The sequence below is a fragment of the Lytechinus pictus genome, chromosome 16, assembly GCF_037042905.1.
Source record: "Lytechinus pictus isolate F3 Inbred chromosome 16, Lp3.0, whole genome shotgun sequence".
In the NCBI taxonomy this organism is placed as follows: Eukaryota; Metazoa; Echinodermata; class Echinoidea; order Temnopleuroida; family Toxopneustidae; genus Lytechinus; species Lytechinus pictus.
This window is the reverse complement of record NC_087260.1, coordinates 23,100,525-23,116,913: the sequence shown is the minus strand read 5'-3', so window position 1 is coordinate 23,116,913 and position 16,389 is coordinate 23,100,525. Positions and strand designations below refer to the sequence as shown.

Here is a 16,389-nt window from a genome sequence, read left to right as displayed (position 1 = left end):
CCAAGATTTTCCTGATCCTCTTTGATTTTGACCCCACCCCTTACTATCCTTTGGCTCTCTTGGTATTGGACCTCTGGTCCGTATGGATTCACACTTCCCTCATGCACCTGTGGGTCTTGAGGTAAAGATGTGCAAGACAACATTTTTCACTTATGCTGGACATTATGTGGCCATGATAACCACATATTATAGCAAAAACATGTTAAAAATCTAACCAACCGAAATACTTGAGTTTTTTATTTGTGCCTATGAATGCACACATTGGGCTTTAATTAGGTTTTGACCATTGCTCATGAAATTTAGCACTCACTGGTCTTGAGTTATAGATGTGCAACACAAAATTTATTTTAATGTGTCACCCCTCATTGCAATGCCATGCATGTCAACCCCCAAAATTGATCAAAACACATCATTTTGTCAATGCTAATTGGGTTTTTCAAATGAAGGTAAAAAATGTGTAATTACTTTTACTTTCATTGGTTTAAATGGATTTATTTTATGCTGTGTATGATTGTAAAAGAGTCTCCTCGAAGTTCATTGAAAAAGCAATGTAATAAAAAAGTTAAACAGGCCAAAAAAATTTAAAGAAAAATTATTTTAACATGTTTTTATATGAAATTTTAAATTTTAATTCTTAGTTTTTAATTTTTAGTTTTTAGTTTTTAATTTTTAGTTTTTAGTTTTTAATTTTTAGTTTTTAATTTCTAATTTTATTAATTTTCAAATTTCTATTGAGTTTGAACAAGCACATCCTGAGCTTAAAATGATATATATGATATATGCAACTTATTGGTGGTTTTGGGTGGTTGGTCACAAATGAAGTCCCTAACTGCAGTGGGGTGGGAGGGGCCTCTATATCTCCAAGGTCAGAAATAACCCCTAAAAAAGAGGGTTAAACCAAAATTTTATTATATTATCAATTTCTCTAATTACCGTTTTCAACACTTTCCAAATGGTGTAGTGGGGGGAGGGGGTACTCACATTTTATTCTGAAAAGATTGTGCCATTGACGTTCATGAAGGTCTATGGAGGCCCATGAAGGTCAGTTATGCAAGGAATTGCTATTAAGGTGTTTTTACACACTTACAAATATTTTTTCTCAAGTGGCACACTTAAAAGGCAAATTTTCAAAAGTCTGCATTGTGTCTTTAGCAGGATTCCTCCTATGAACGTGGTGTCTTTCACAGCATGATATTTGTCTGTGATGAAATGTGTGAATTGGCAATAAAAAGCCATGTGTTGGTTTCCTGCGGGAAAGAAGCAGCTTTGATTTTTGACAAGGTGTCTGACGAGTTGAGTACCCCCTCCCCCATCTATATTCCCTACCCACAATGTGCAGACAGAATGATATGAATGTAGGTTAATAGTGAAATAACAGATGCAACCCTCTAGTAGATGATGAATGGATCCTACGAGAACCATGGCAGGGTCCATGAGAAAATTTTTCTGTCTCACCAACCTTAGAAGAGATAAGGTAATGCACAGTGTCATTGTAATCATATGATGATCAAATATGGACATATTTTGTCCATGAACAGAGAGTAATTTGACATCTTTGAGGCTCAACCCTACGGGGTTATACACTGTTTTTCAAACAGTTTTAATATAGGTAGGGGAACCACCTCTCACACAATGGAGATATGAATATTCTATTTGCGGGCTTATTAGTTATTATGCTAGCCTACAATCAATAACTTGCAATAATGCATAACCTTACATGTATTTGTTAAGAGGGAAATTCTTGAATCCATTTATGGTTTCTATGTAAAACCTTATGTATGATGGATATATTGTATGCATTTATCTCTCACATAATCAAGATGTATATTTTCAGGCTTATTATGCCAAAATATATTATACATATTCATCTTGATTAAGATATGATATCGGTACAGTTGTAAAGAATTGCATACTGTATCAGATTTATTGTAACATGTGTATAGCAAATTATATATACTCCTCTTACTTGACCAATTATTGAGGACAAAAATATGATACCAATACACTTGTCAAGAGTTAAAGGGTATTTAGCACTTGATTAATCTAGTAACTGGCAATCATGTCACTGCCAGATTTATTGGTATAGCCATGCTATTACCTATTGAGAGATACATACAATATTCTAAATTTCCTCTTCTATTTGCCACCAAATTGGTGGCAATAGACACTGTGCATTACCTTTAATCTTTAACCTTGTAGGATGAAACTTTTATCACTTATACTAAGTCACATTTCCCCTACGGCAGCCGTACGGCGAGTCGAACACACCCGTTTTAACAAATGAGTATTATCATACTGACTTCAATTTTGAACTTTGTTATTGATATCCTCATCTCCCCCCGGGGTTATTACTATTGTTATCATTATTGACAATATTTTGTATTTATGGTGACTGTTTTTATTGTTATTGTTTTGAGTAGAGGATTTTTTGTGATATTGTTACCACCCCTGTCTGATTGCCTGTGTGTAGAGCAGTCATGGTGTGATTTATCCCTAAGCAATGGATGACGCAGGGAACATGGGAGACGCCAGGTTTGGGAAACTTTTTAGCCTCTGTCATTTGTCAGTTTACTGGCAAGTGACAGGGGCTGATTGCGACTCAGACCAAGCGTTCCTGCGTCATCTTTTGCTTGGAGATATAATCACTCCATGACTTGTCTATACACAAGCAATCAGACAGAAGTGGTAACAATTCAAATTCAATCCTCTACTCAAAACAATAATAACAATGAAAACAGTCGCCCTAATTACAAAATATTGTAATAATGATAACAATAGTATTAAACAAAATTATCAATGATGACAATATCAATAACTATGTTCAACAATATTGAAGTCAGTATCATAATAAACACCGAAATAATTAGCAAACAAATTATATAAGTGCCATGTCTATTTGTATTGGCATTTTGGTCATTTGCCATTATCATGGTATATTATTTTATTTACTGTCAATAACTGGGATATATTCATTTGATTTGCTAGTTCATTACGATTAATTGATAGACGCAGGAATAAAGTATGAATTAGAGGTGCTTGATATTCTCTGGGTTCTTTCTTAGTCTTCGGACTACTACGACACAAGCTTGCACTCCTGCCCTTTGAGGCCATGATAGGGGAGTGCCCGAGTTCACACCAAGCGACTGTTTAGTTATATATGTTTGTGTTAATAAATATTAATTGAGAGACACAAGAATAGTGGCATTGTTTATAGTGGCATATAGTGGCATTGTTGTTTTTGCATTTATATGTGGCATTATTTCACAGATATTATTTGCATTATTTTTGCAATAAGTAGATGGTTTTGTGGTATTGTTTACCACTCCTTTCTGATTGCCTGTATAAGCAGACCAGTCATGGTGTGATTTATCTCCAAGCAATTGATTGATGCAGGAATAGTGGATCATCCCGTTATTGTTATCAATAAATTTTCCCATGATAGTGTAGTGGTTCTGACTCTCGTCTTTCAACCAGAGGGTCCTGGGTTAGAATCCTAGCCATGGCGTGTTTTCTTTTAGCAAGCACACTGTGCTGCACTTCACCCAGGTTAGGTGAATGAGTATCTGCATGGCAGGATTTTTTTCATTCCAACACTGCAGCGCTGCTGAAAGCGCTATATAAATCTGGCAATCAGTCGACGAGAGGTTCAATTGTATGTTTCTTTTATACTAACAATAGGACCCCATTGGAAATGAGCCTTTCGGCTTTCATGGGCTATCCTGTCAAGGTATTCTTCAATTTCATTTACCTGTGATATTCTTGACGAATGAAATCAATCAATCACTCCAGAAACCGTCCCTCACTCCAGAAACAGTTGCTCACATGGGTAGTATGTTAATTATGTTATATTGCCATTATCATGATGTATTGATTTGTTTGGCATTGTGATTGAGGTATATATCATTTTTTTCTAATGTGTAAAGGATGACTTTGTGATATTGTTCCACTCCTGTCTGATTGCCTGTGTGTAGAGCAGTCATGGTGTGATTTATCCCTAAGCAATGGATGACGCAGGGAACATGGGAGGCGCCTGGTTTGGGAAACTTTCAGACCCTGTCATTTGTTAGTTTACTGGCAAGTGACAGGGGCTGATTGCGACTCAGACCGGGCGTTCCTGCGTCTTCTTTTGCTTGGAGATATAATCACTCCATGACTTGTCTATACACAAGCAATCAGACAGAAGTGCTTACAATTCCTTTTTACTCCTGTTATTGTAATTGCAAATTTATTTTGTTAATTACAAGTGCTGTTATATTGCCATTGTCATGGCATTGTGATTGACGTATATATCATTTTTTCTAATGTGTAAAGGATGACTTTGTGATATTGTTACCACCCCTGTCTGATTGCCTGTGTGTAGAGCAGTCATGGTGTGATTTATCCCTAAGCAATGGATGACGCAGGGAACATGGGAGGCGCCTGGTTTGGGAAACTTTCAGACCCTGTCATTTGTTAGTTTACTGGCAAGTGACAGGGGCTGATTGCGACTCAGACCGGGCGTTCCTGCGTCTTCTTTTGCTTGGAAATATAATCACTCCATGACTTGTCTATACACAAGCAATCAGACAGAAGTGCTTACAATTCCTTTTTACTCCTGTTATTGTAATTGCAAATTTATTTTGTTAATTACAAGTGCTGTTATATTGCCATTGTCATGGCATTGTGATTGACGTATATATCATTTTTTCTAATGTGTAAAGGATGACTTTGTGATATTGTTACCACTCCTGTCTGATTGCCTGTGTGTAGAGCAGTCATGGTGTGATTTATCCCTAAGCAATGGATGACGCAGGGAACATGGGAGGCGCCTGGTTTGGGAAACTTTCAGACCCTGTCATTTGTTAGTTTACTGGCAAGTGACAGGGGCTGATTGCGACTCAGACCGGGCGTTCCTGCGTCTTCTTTTGCTTGGAGATATAATCACTCCATGACTTGTCTATACACAAGCAATCAGACAGAAGTGCTTACAATTCCTTTTTACTCCTGTTATTGTAATTGCAAATTTATTTTGTTAATTACAAGTGCTGTTATATTGCCATTGTCATGGCATTGTGATTGACGTATATATCATTTTTTCTAATGTGTAAAGGATGACTTTGTGATATTGTTCCACTCCTGTCTGATTGCCTGTGTGTAGAGCAGTCATGGTGTGATTTATCCCTAAGCAATGGATGACGCAGGGAACATGGGAGGCGCCTGGTTTGGGAAACTTTCAGACCCTGTCATTTGTTAGTTTACTGGCAAGTGACAGGGGCTGATTGCGACTCAGACCGGGCGTTCCTGCGTCTTCTTTTGCTTGGAGATATAATCACTCCATGACTTGTCTATACACAAGCAATCAGACAGAAGTGCTAGCAATTCCTTTTTACTCCTGTTATTGTAATTGCAAATTTATTTTGTTAATTACAAGTGCTGTTATATTGCCATTGTCATGGCATTGTGATTGACGTATATATCATTTTTTCTAATGTGTAAAGGATGACTTTGTGATATTGTTACCACCCCTGTCTGATTGCCTGTGTGTAGAGCAGTCATGGTGTGATTTATCCCTAAGCAATGGATGACGCAGGGAACATGGGAGGCGCCTGGTTTGGGAAACTTTCAGACCCTGTCATTTGTTAGTTTACTGGCAAGTGACAGGGGCTGATTGCGACTCAGACCGGGCGTTCCTGCGTCTTCTTTTGCTTGGAGATATAATCACTCCATGACTTGTCTATACACAAGCAATCAGACAGAAGTGCTAACAATTCCTTTTTACTCCTGTTATTGTAATTGCAAATTTATTTTGTTAATTACAAGTGCTGTTATATTGCCATTGTCATGGCATTGTGATTGAGGTATATATCATTTTTTGTGATGAGTAAAGGATGATTTTGTGATATTGTTACCACTCCTGTCTGATTGCCTGTGTGTAGAGCAGTCATGGTGTGGTTTATCCCTAAGCAATGGATGACGCAGGGAACATGGGAGGCGCCTGGTTTGGGAAACTTTCAGACCCTGTCATTTGTTAGTTTACTGGCAAGTGACAGGGGCTGATTGCGACTCAGACCAGGCGTTCCTGCGTCTTCTTTTGCTTGGAGATATAATCACTCCATGACTTGTCTATACACAAGCAATCAGACAGAAGTGCTAACAATTCATATTCAATCCTTTACTCAAGTATTGTTATTTTGCCATTATCTTCATATATTATTTTGTTTGGCATTGTTATTGCAGTTTATTATCTTTTTTAAGGGGGCAAAAAGATGATTTTGTGATATTGTTACCACTCCTGTCTGATTGCCTGTGTGTAGAGCAGTCATGGTGTGATTTATCCCTAAGCAATTGATGACGCAGGGAACATGGGAGGCACCTGGTTTGAGAAACTTTTCAGCCCCTGTCATTTGTCAGTTTACTGGCAAGTGATAGGGGCTGATTGCGACTCATACCGGGCGTTCCTGCGTCATCTTTTGCTTGGAGATATAATCACTCCATGACTTGTCTATACACAAGCAATCAGACAGGAGTGGCAACAATGTAACGAAGAGCCATCTTTATCTGTTATTACACTATATTATGTTATTTATATTATTTGCCCTATCATATTGTATATTATTTTATTATATTATATTGCAATTATTTCTTATATAGGGGCTATATATTTGATTATTAATATATATTATTATTATTATGCCCCTTATAAACTATGTCTTGCGTCTTTATTTGTGAAAGGTGAATCATAAAGCAGATGAAGAGGAAAGCTGACAGGAGATGGGAGATGAAAGCAAGAAATTCCTGATAGTTTGTTAGTGAATTAAGCTTGCATGAGAGGGGGTAGGGGGTTATTGTTTGAGGGTTATCTGTATAGTCAGAATTATGGGATCAAGAGTTGGCGTATTGTAGCGATAGAGATATTCAGGGGTGAAAGTTGTCAGCACTGACTAAACTGTCCGTGCTGACAATTTCAGTGAAGTTCTTGGTTTTAATTGGCTGAGAGGCACTGGCCTCTGTTAACTATGGTAACTGTCGGAGAAAGTCAATTTTTTTTCAGAGCAGATAGCTGACAACTTTCATAAAGCGTTCCCCTGATTTTCATTATGTAGGTCATTGTTCCACTCATACGCAACAGGAGCAAACATACGCAGAGGAAATGGAACTTTAAATCTCAATCCAGATGATGATTGGGTAAATCCCTAATTTGTCTATTGCCAACACATCCACTCATCACAAGGTCTACCTTCATTTAGTCTAATACCATCCTGTCCATTGACATTTCGTCTAACAACCATTTGGTCCAATAATCACTTTGTCTAATCGCCAGTTTCGTCTCATAACCAGTTGGTCTATTTTCTTTTCATTCGTTTCGCCCAATAAACACTTGGTCCAATTAGACCAAATGTTATATGGACTAAATGGTTATTAGATGAAATGGCAATTATTAGACCATGTGGATAGTGGATGAACTGATGGTAGACCAAATGATAGTAGATGAGTTTGTAATTGGACAAATTAGCATTAGACCAATTTAAAATAAACTAATTGTGGTTTTTGTCCACCATTCACATATAACATGAAAAGGTCGTATTTGAATCGCATGGAAGAAATAATTGAAACAATTTATTGATACTTATATGACAAGATTAATTTTGTGTGCGTGATGAATTCACAATTATGCACTATATTGTGAGATAGATTAATTTAAAAAAAAATCAATTTTCAAATCTCAAAAGTGTTGGCAAACAAAACACGTCGGAGCAGATTTTCTTGATTGTTCTGAAAGAAAAAGGACAAAAAAGAATTAGATTTAAATTGTAAGAGTATTTTTCATAATTATGTTTGCAATGGCAATGTAATAAAAAAAAACAGCTTGAATTATGTTACATTGATTTTCCAATTTCTCTTTCTGCTGTGTGTTACATGCCTCAATAGGTCAGATGAGTACACATGCTTAAAATAATGATAAGAATCCCGGGGTGGAATATTGTAGAACAGTCAAAAAATAGTATTGGTACTGATCTATAAATACCAAGGCCTTAACACAGATTCCATTCTAAGTTATTTCAAGAAATAACTTGGATGCCCATTTACCTCACGTAGGTTGAGTGTACGTGGCAATTCAGTGGGGATAGTGTCGTGTAGGGATGGGATCGGTGATTATTGAAGGGAAGCGTAATGAAGAAACTGGAGAAAGTTACAGTTCAAATCACAAAGTATTTAATCATCAATATTCAGCTACAGTTCGAAGTACATGAAGATTCAGAGTATATCAGGAGACGATGAATATAAAATAATTTAGAAGTCTCAGATTGAGATTCGAAGTGAAGTTAAATTAATACCGGATGGACGTCTAAGTCTTGAAGTCAGTCAGTCTCTATATGGATGAGTGTTGGTCTAGTATTCTATCGTTCTCTTCTCTAATAATCAAGAAGTCTTTTTTATATCATTAGTTTTAGGGGTGTAACAATTTAAGGTAGGAGTGATCTAAACTTGATCTGATTGGTCTATAGGTAACTGTCTATCAAACTTTCTCTGGTATAAGGGGTGTGGTGATGCTCCGTGCAAGTGACTGGGGCTGGGAGTGTGAGTCATACTTCTTCCATGAAGTTAGCTGACGTCACTGAGGGTTGGTCTTTTTATGGTCAAGGTTTAGGAGTTAAATGGTATTGGGGGTTTGGGGATTCTTAGATGACATTGGGGGAGTTTGTAAACAAGTGAAGGTGAATGACTGAAAGGATAACAGGAAGTTAAATACATACTACATAACAATAGAGTGGTACTCTGGTCTGAAAATATTTATATATCTTAATAAAATAGAGTAAAATTCACAGAGCAATCTGCTAAAAATGTCATCGAAATCTGTCATATATATGTAGGGTTTTTTCTACCAGGGGCTGCGATCCTGGGGGCATAGTGCCCCCACTTTTTGAAGCACTGAAAAAAGTGCCTTTTTTATGCAAGAAAATCCCTTTCAAAACATGATCTGCCCCTTTTGCTACTTTTTTTTTATAATGAAATTTGTCAAATTTAACCTCTAATTAATTGCCCTTAATATACCTTTGTTTACTTAGATAATGTCCCTTTGGTTTTATAGTTTCAAAATGTTTGTTCAATTTATTCCAAAACAAAACAAATGAGTACAAATCAATAAACAGATGATACAAAAAAATATATGAAAGAAATAAGGACCATAAAGAAGACATTTTTGTAACTATAGAAATGATGCAAGCACGAAGCGTAATCTGTATCTTTTAGGAGCAATTCAGACCTAAAAAATAGATGTTCTAAGCACTTTTTGTAATTTTTAAAGGGATAGTCTAGTTAGGCTGGAGATATTTATATCTCAATAAATAGAGTAAGATTCACAGAGCAAAATGCTGAAAATTTGATCAAAATCGGATAACAAAAAAGTAATTGAATTTTAGAGATTTTCGTTATTCCGGTGAAACAGTTCTAGGTATGCTTCATGAATATTCATTACGTGGGCTGATGATGTCATATTTTATTAAAGGAAAATAGGTTTATTCTAAATGTTTCTACCAATTAAGAACTAAAACAATTGGATTGACAACTGATAAGTGCATTAATTATTTATTGTGGCCGCAACTTATTTCATAATGGTGACACATCATTTACACATGTATGAATAAATTATGATTTCATGCAATAACATGAAAAGGAAAGTGGGGATATGACATCAGCCAACCTAATGAATATTCATGATGATGTGCATATAATTGTTTTCACAAAATATTGATAAACTTTAAAATTCAACAACTTTGTTATCCGATTTTGATGAAATTTTCAGCATTTTGCTCAGTAAATTTGACTCCATCTAAATATAAATACTTTCAGCCCGGACCATCCATTTAAGTACTGACACGATGCACTAAACTGCTCGCTCGAAACTAGCTGATTTGTTTTTGCTATATTCTGATCGAAAAAAAAAGGTATAGTTTAAGTACTTTTTTAAAATTCAGAACAAGATATTTATCCAAGAAACAATTGTGAACGTGAAGCACGAGGTATCATTTTTATTATTATTATTTTTTAATTTAAGATTAATAACTACTAAGAAGCAGGCCCAAACAGGACAATCAGACAGCTGGGGGTAGGAGCCATGGGGGGGGGGGTTGAAAGGGGAGAGATAGAAAGAGAGAGAGAGAAGGCTAAGAGAAAAGATCTAGGCTAGATTTAGGGAGAGAAGGGATGGGGGATATAAAGAGAGAGAGAGATCTGGTGCGCTAGTGCCCTTTGGTAAGGCATTTATCCTCATTACCAGGTCCCTCGGAGAGGACCTTAAGCCGTTGGTCCACTGGTTGCTTGCTCACAGGCATTCGTGCTTTCTTAGCAGTCAGGTAAAACAACCTCGGTATTATCTAAAGAGAAGGAAAACAAAAGAGAAAGCGCCCTCTGTGCCCCAATTATTATATTGCATACGGTGACAAAGTAATTTTTCGGAAATCAAACTCTGGACTACGACTGTCTATTATCGATATATCGGGATAAACTCTTAGCTAGGTTGCCAGTTTTGTTAACATCAATATGAAGATAACATCAGCAGGTAAGTAGTATTGATCCTGTACATAGTATTTAGTTTAAAGGATGTTTAATGGGTTCAAAAAGACGGACTTGTGGGCTTTCATTGACCTGTCCCATATGTTCATTTCTGTGTTTGTAGTCGAGATTCTGAAAACAAAAGGGCATTCTTTGAGTTAGACCAAAAGCTTCGGTCTCTGTTATGTTGGTTGTTCAGCTGAACTCCGTTGGCTTCACTCACCAAATACAGAGACCGAAGATCTAGCGCGATCTGTACAGGGGACTCAATGGCCATATGTTTATGTACTTAAGATCTGATAAAACGGGGAAGTGAATTTGCGCGACAGCCGAGGTAAGTCACTGTTTTTGTTCCTTTTAACTTGATTTTTCTCCGTTTTTTGGCAATTAATGCCAAGAGGGAATATTAATTTGCATTTTGGTCGCGTTAATTTTCAAAATTTTTATTCATTAAAGACAAAAATTGAAGAGCCCCGACGGGGGGATTTTGCATTGCAAGTCCCCTAATGGTGGCTGCACGCTAGCGAGCCGTCTGTGTACGAGGAGACATTTAAAAAAAAAAAAAAAAAGTTAAAAAACTCCTCGAAACAGACGGCTGCCAGCTGTCTATCTTTGAGTTTGAGTCATAATTAAATGCCTCCCTTGGTAAGATCAAATTTGATTTCAAACAATGGAAAGAGTTCCATATGCACCCCCCACCAAAAATAACAAAAGATTGTTGAGAGTGAGCACCTGAGAGTGAGACTTAAGTTCCGGTTCGTTTACTTCAGTCAGATTTTTCGGCTTACCTTTAGAATCCAATGTCATGAATCGATTACAAAAATCTAGATTTTAAAACGAGAAAACAACGGATACGACGTACCGGTACTTGTTAACTTTTTTAGAAATTACGTTTTTGAGATAAAATTAAAAGCGGATACATGGATACTAAGATACGTGGATACACATGGATACGAGGATACGTGGAAACTGGGATACGTGGATACTACTACCGTACTGATAAATGGATACATGGATACGAAGATACGTGGATACGCGGATACGTGGATACTACTACCGTACTGATAACTGGATACATGGATACGAGGATACGTGGATACGCGGATACGTGGATACTACTACCGTACTGATAACTGGATACATGGTATTTTTAAAATATATTTTTCTTTTCTCTTTTATATTCTTCCTTTCTTGTCCATTCTATTTTTGTTTCTTTTTTAATTAAAAGAAAAATTGTACAGGCCTACCTATTTTTTTTTAAATCAAATTCTTGTGATTTTCACAGTAAATTATAAGACAGAAAACTGGACTTTTGGTTCGTATAATTAAAATAATATATACATGTATATACCCTTCTTTTTAGAATTGTAGAGCAATATTTTTGCTGTTTTTTTCTCTATAAATCTAGAGATTATGATGAATATGACATGGATTCTGAATGTTTAGGAGGATAAATATGAAGCGATTCGTATAATATAGGCATAGCTCATTTTCTGTCCTTGTTTGAACCCCGCGGGGGGGGGGGGGGCACTTACATTGACGAGTGGATACCAAAAACACGTAAAAAGGATGTCTTTTTCACGATAGAGCACGTTATGTACGTAACGTGATAAGGGTGTCAAAAACACAAAAATAATGAAAAAAGGGTATCTATTTCGCTAGGAAAATTACGTGTTTAGGGTCGAATTCGCGGGGATGATAAAACTTAATGTAGGAATGTTATCCATTTATCCACTTATCCATCCTTTTCATGATTTACAAAACGTGAGATGTCGAATTTCGTTTCGGCTCGCGCTTCGCGATCACATCAAGTGTATAGTCATACCCCTATCCTGTTCGTGATTTTAAAAGGTGCTTAGAATGCCCTGTATATAGCTGGGAATGTAAGAAATATTCAGCTCGCGCTTTGCGCTCACATTATTTGATTGTTGAAATATGTAGGCTAAAAACAATTGTGTTTGTCGGTGTAATAGTATTCACTTTTTGAAAGCAGATTTTGTGCATTTTATACATGACAATAAATTATCTCGGATCTAAGGTAACTTTAAAAAGACTGCATATGTTAATAGCAAAGTCGAGGCTCCCTTTATAACATTACTTTCTAATAGTTTTTTTCCACAAATTAATACATATATTACAAAAGAGGAAGAAAACGGGAAGTTAGGATGCAAATAGCATTCGACAGGCACATGCAGACCAAGGGGCGAGGTGGTCTTGCTTACCCCTTTAAAAAAAGTACAAACAGAAGAAATATAAGTAAAATGGAAAGGGAAACTTAAAAAATGATATGGTGGAAAAGAAAAACAAAGGGGGAATGTCGTGCTAATACTGCCCTCCTCTCCCTGCTGCTGGCTTATCCCTCCCAGTATTAAAGATATATACAAACAGCACAAAAGAAATAGGAATTACAGGGGCCGCGGAACCGGGGGGGGGGGCTGGGGGGCTTCAGCCCCCGCCCCCACTTTGAAAACCGTTCCGCGGCCCCTGGATAAACAAAGGAGATGAATGAAATGAGGTGAAATAGAATCAAGTAGGAAAAAAAATCGCGATAATGAACAGAAAATAATTGGCCAAGATTGTGAATGTGTAAGATTAGAAATATCAGTTTTAATTTTTGGACGAACTTGTGAATCCAGTGTCTAATCGCCTTTGCCTCCTCTTGTACCAATTAAAATATAGACTAAAAAAGAAAATGTAAATGGGCAATTCCAGGAGGCCGAATGCGATCTCTACGCCCTATTGGCTGCGTAAAAAGGAAAAATGGAATAAATGCACAGAAGAGTGGAAAAGAAGAAAAAGAGTGAAGAAATTTACAGACGGGAAGATATCAGTGTTTCAGCTAGGTCAATTTGTTAAAATTATTGGTTCATTTCGCTCTTCATGCTTTTAATACTTTAATTAAGAAGATTGTGCACGCTATTCATTTTTACGAAAAATACTTAGGTCTTTTCGTCCTTGATGTTTGAAAGAAGTTCGCGCTCATATTTTATGTTTATAATGAGAAACATGTTCTGTGCACGACTTTTTCAGGAAGGCCTTTTTTTTAAGAGTCGTGGCGTATAGTGGTTCTGACTCCCGCCTTGTAAACGGAGAGTCGTGTGTTCGATTCTCACCGCGGTCTATATACCGTCCTTTGGTAAGACGTATTGCCGGCACACCTTGCCACTCTCGACCCAGGTGCTAAATGGGTACCCGGTTGGATGCGAAAGTTATTGTATGCTTGAATTTGCAAGCGCCATTTCGAGGCTGCGATGAATGCAAGGAATGCTTCCCAAGATGTGGAAATTGTGCACTTTTCATGCGGGATTGAAATGAATCATGGGACAATAATATGCTGTAAATCGTTTTGAGCCGTTCTGAGAAAAGCGATATTTATAAACATGCTATCATTTATTATTATTTCTTATTAATAAAATATCATTCACGATCAAACAAAGTGCTTAAAATGCATAAGGAATATAAACTTGAATTTCTGTTTTTTCTTATATTCCTTTTTCACATTTTTTTCTCTTTTTTTATTTCATCTTTCTTTCCTCGTCTCATGCCGGTCTCACGTTCATGCCGGTCATTAACTTCAATAGATTACGTAATCACTATTAAATCTTAATCCCTCCTTTCAAGAATTTGGGGTATTAATCTTACACGGTATCCCTATAGTCTCAAAGGCATTCACAGGTGGTTCTTTATCAATGAACTGAAGGAATTCTGAAGTGACATTTTTTAACATAATTAAATCGAATTACATGTGTTGTGCAAGCACGTCATATTTCAAAATTTCCAATTGTTGAAAATAAGCGTATCTTTAAATGTCATAACTTTCTTATTTTATATTCGATTTTGATAAATTTTCAGTATATATACTGCATTCGAGCAAGACAGTATCTAATTACCAGTTTATTAATTTCAAAAAACGCTAAGAAAGTCATGTCTTTTCATAAACCGGTCAACTTATTCAATTTTTAACTAGGTCTAAATTCATAAAATATTTATTTAAAAAAAAAAATCATTTTTGATAAAAATTAAGATATAGAACGAATCATATAGGACTAATACTTATCCGTATTTATAATCAGAACGAGACATTCACATTACAACCCACCAATTAAAGTTTAATCCAATTTATGCTTAAAACGAGATATTATATCATAGGCGTCATTGCATGCCGATGTTCTGTTACAATTGCAGTTCTCCATGCTCTCTTGATAGTCTTCTGGATGTATAAGTAGGAAGATAATTTTTGAAAAGAAGTAAATTATATGCCAATAATGCAATATATCATTCACAAAACTTTGTATTGCACTCCCTTACTTCATATTCCTATTTTTCTTCTTTCTCCTCCTCCGTCTTCTCCTTTTATCCTATTTTCCCCCTTCTGTAATTCCTCTTCTATTTCTCTTCATCAAGTTCACTCTTTCTATAATTTTTGAAAAGAAGTAAATTATATGCCAATAATTATAAATAGAACGAGTCATATATGAGATAATTTATAATCAGAACGAGACATTCACATAACAAGACATAGGAATGAAATTAATTTGTTTAAAAAAAAGGATTGTGATATTGGCCCTATGATGTGTCTCGTTGCAATTACCAACAGGAGTGAGTGAAATTAATTGTCGAATTGTAACCAATGTTTTGAAATTGATTGGTCATTTTAATATAACCAAAACGTATATCGTTCTTATTATCCCCTTACTTAACTATTTTGTTGTTCTCTGTTGCTCGTGTCTTATTACTTATCACTGAGTTGTACATGATTGTAATTGTTTTGCGAAATATAAGCGAAAAACTTCCAAATGTCATAACTTTCTTATTTTACATACGTTTTTTGATGAAATTGGCTTGTTTCTTATTTCTCTATTGTTTCAAATCAATAACTTTTTGGGTAGACTTGACCTTTAAGCTGCATATTCGTACATGTTATTATATTAGCCTTCTTTTATGTTGACTGAAAAATCTATAATAATCCAAATAGTTTATTTATATTTTGTTTACTGAAATCAACTTAATTAAATAAAATCAATCCTAAAAAGGATTAAGATTAGTTGGTCAAATTGTAATCATATGATCTTAGGGAATTGATATATGTCTCGTTATAATTATAAAGAGAGCAGCCAATTTTTAACGATTCACTGATGAAAGTAGCCTTTTCTATCTTTTCTCTCAAGAAAAATACAGATTAAAAGTGACGATGACAATTATCTGAAAATAAGGTAATTAGGGTCTGTGATGCTTCGTTCTAAAAGTACACTTAGTATCAGGCACTTCTTCATGTGTTTTCCATGTTCCGGAGTATCAAAAACTCCTTGATGTTCTTATCCAAGTATCTATGTATCTAAGTTTTCATGTAGGCATGTGCCCGTAGCCGCGTATCCAAGTATCCATGTAACCAAAGATATCTAAGATCCCCGTATCCACGTATCCAAGTATCCAAGTCTCCATTGCAATAGTATCCAAGTATCCACGTATCCGCGTATCCACGTATCCACGTATCCAAGTATCCAAGTCTCCAATAGTATCCAAGTATCCACGTATCCACGTATCCGCGTATCCACGTATCCACGTATCCAAGTATCCAAGTATCAAAGTATCCAATAGTATCAAAGTATCCACGTATCCACGTATCCGCGTATCCACGTATCCAAGTATCCGAGTATCCAATAGTATCCAAGTATCCACGTATCCACGTATCCGCGTATCCACGTATCCACGTATCCAAGTATCCAAGTATCCAAGTCTCCAATAGTATCCAAGTATCCACGTATCCACGTATCCGCGTATCCACGTATCCACGTATCCAAGTATCCAAGTATCCAATAGTATCCGCGTATCCACGTATCCACGTATCCAAGTATC

The 16,389-nt window shown here is 36.2% G+C and overlaps 1 protein-coding gene across 1 annotated transcript in view; it reads left to right on the top strand.

The window, feature by feature from the left end:
- The first annotated feature begins 10,521 nt into the window (after positions 1–10,521).
- The window catches only part of LOC129279678 (26S proteasome non-ATPase regulatory subunit 1-like), a 29,537-nt gene continuing 23,669 nt past the window's right edge, over positions 10,522–16,389 (top strand). The window contains exon 1 of the mRNA XM_064110956.1: positions 10,522–10,540. Coding sequence (XP_063967026.1) covers positions 10,522–10,540 — 19 coding nt within the window. The remainder of the gene's footprint in view (positions 10,541–16,389) is intronic.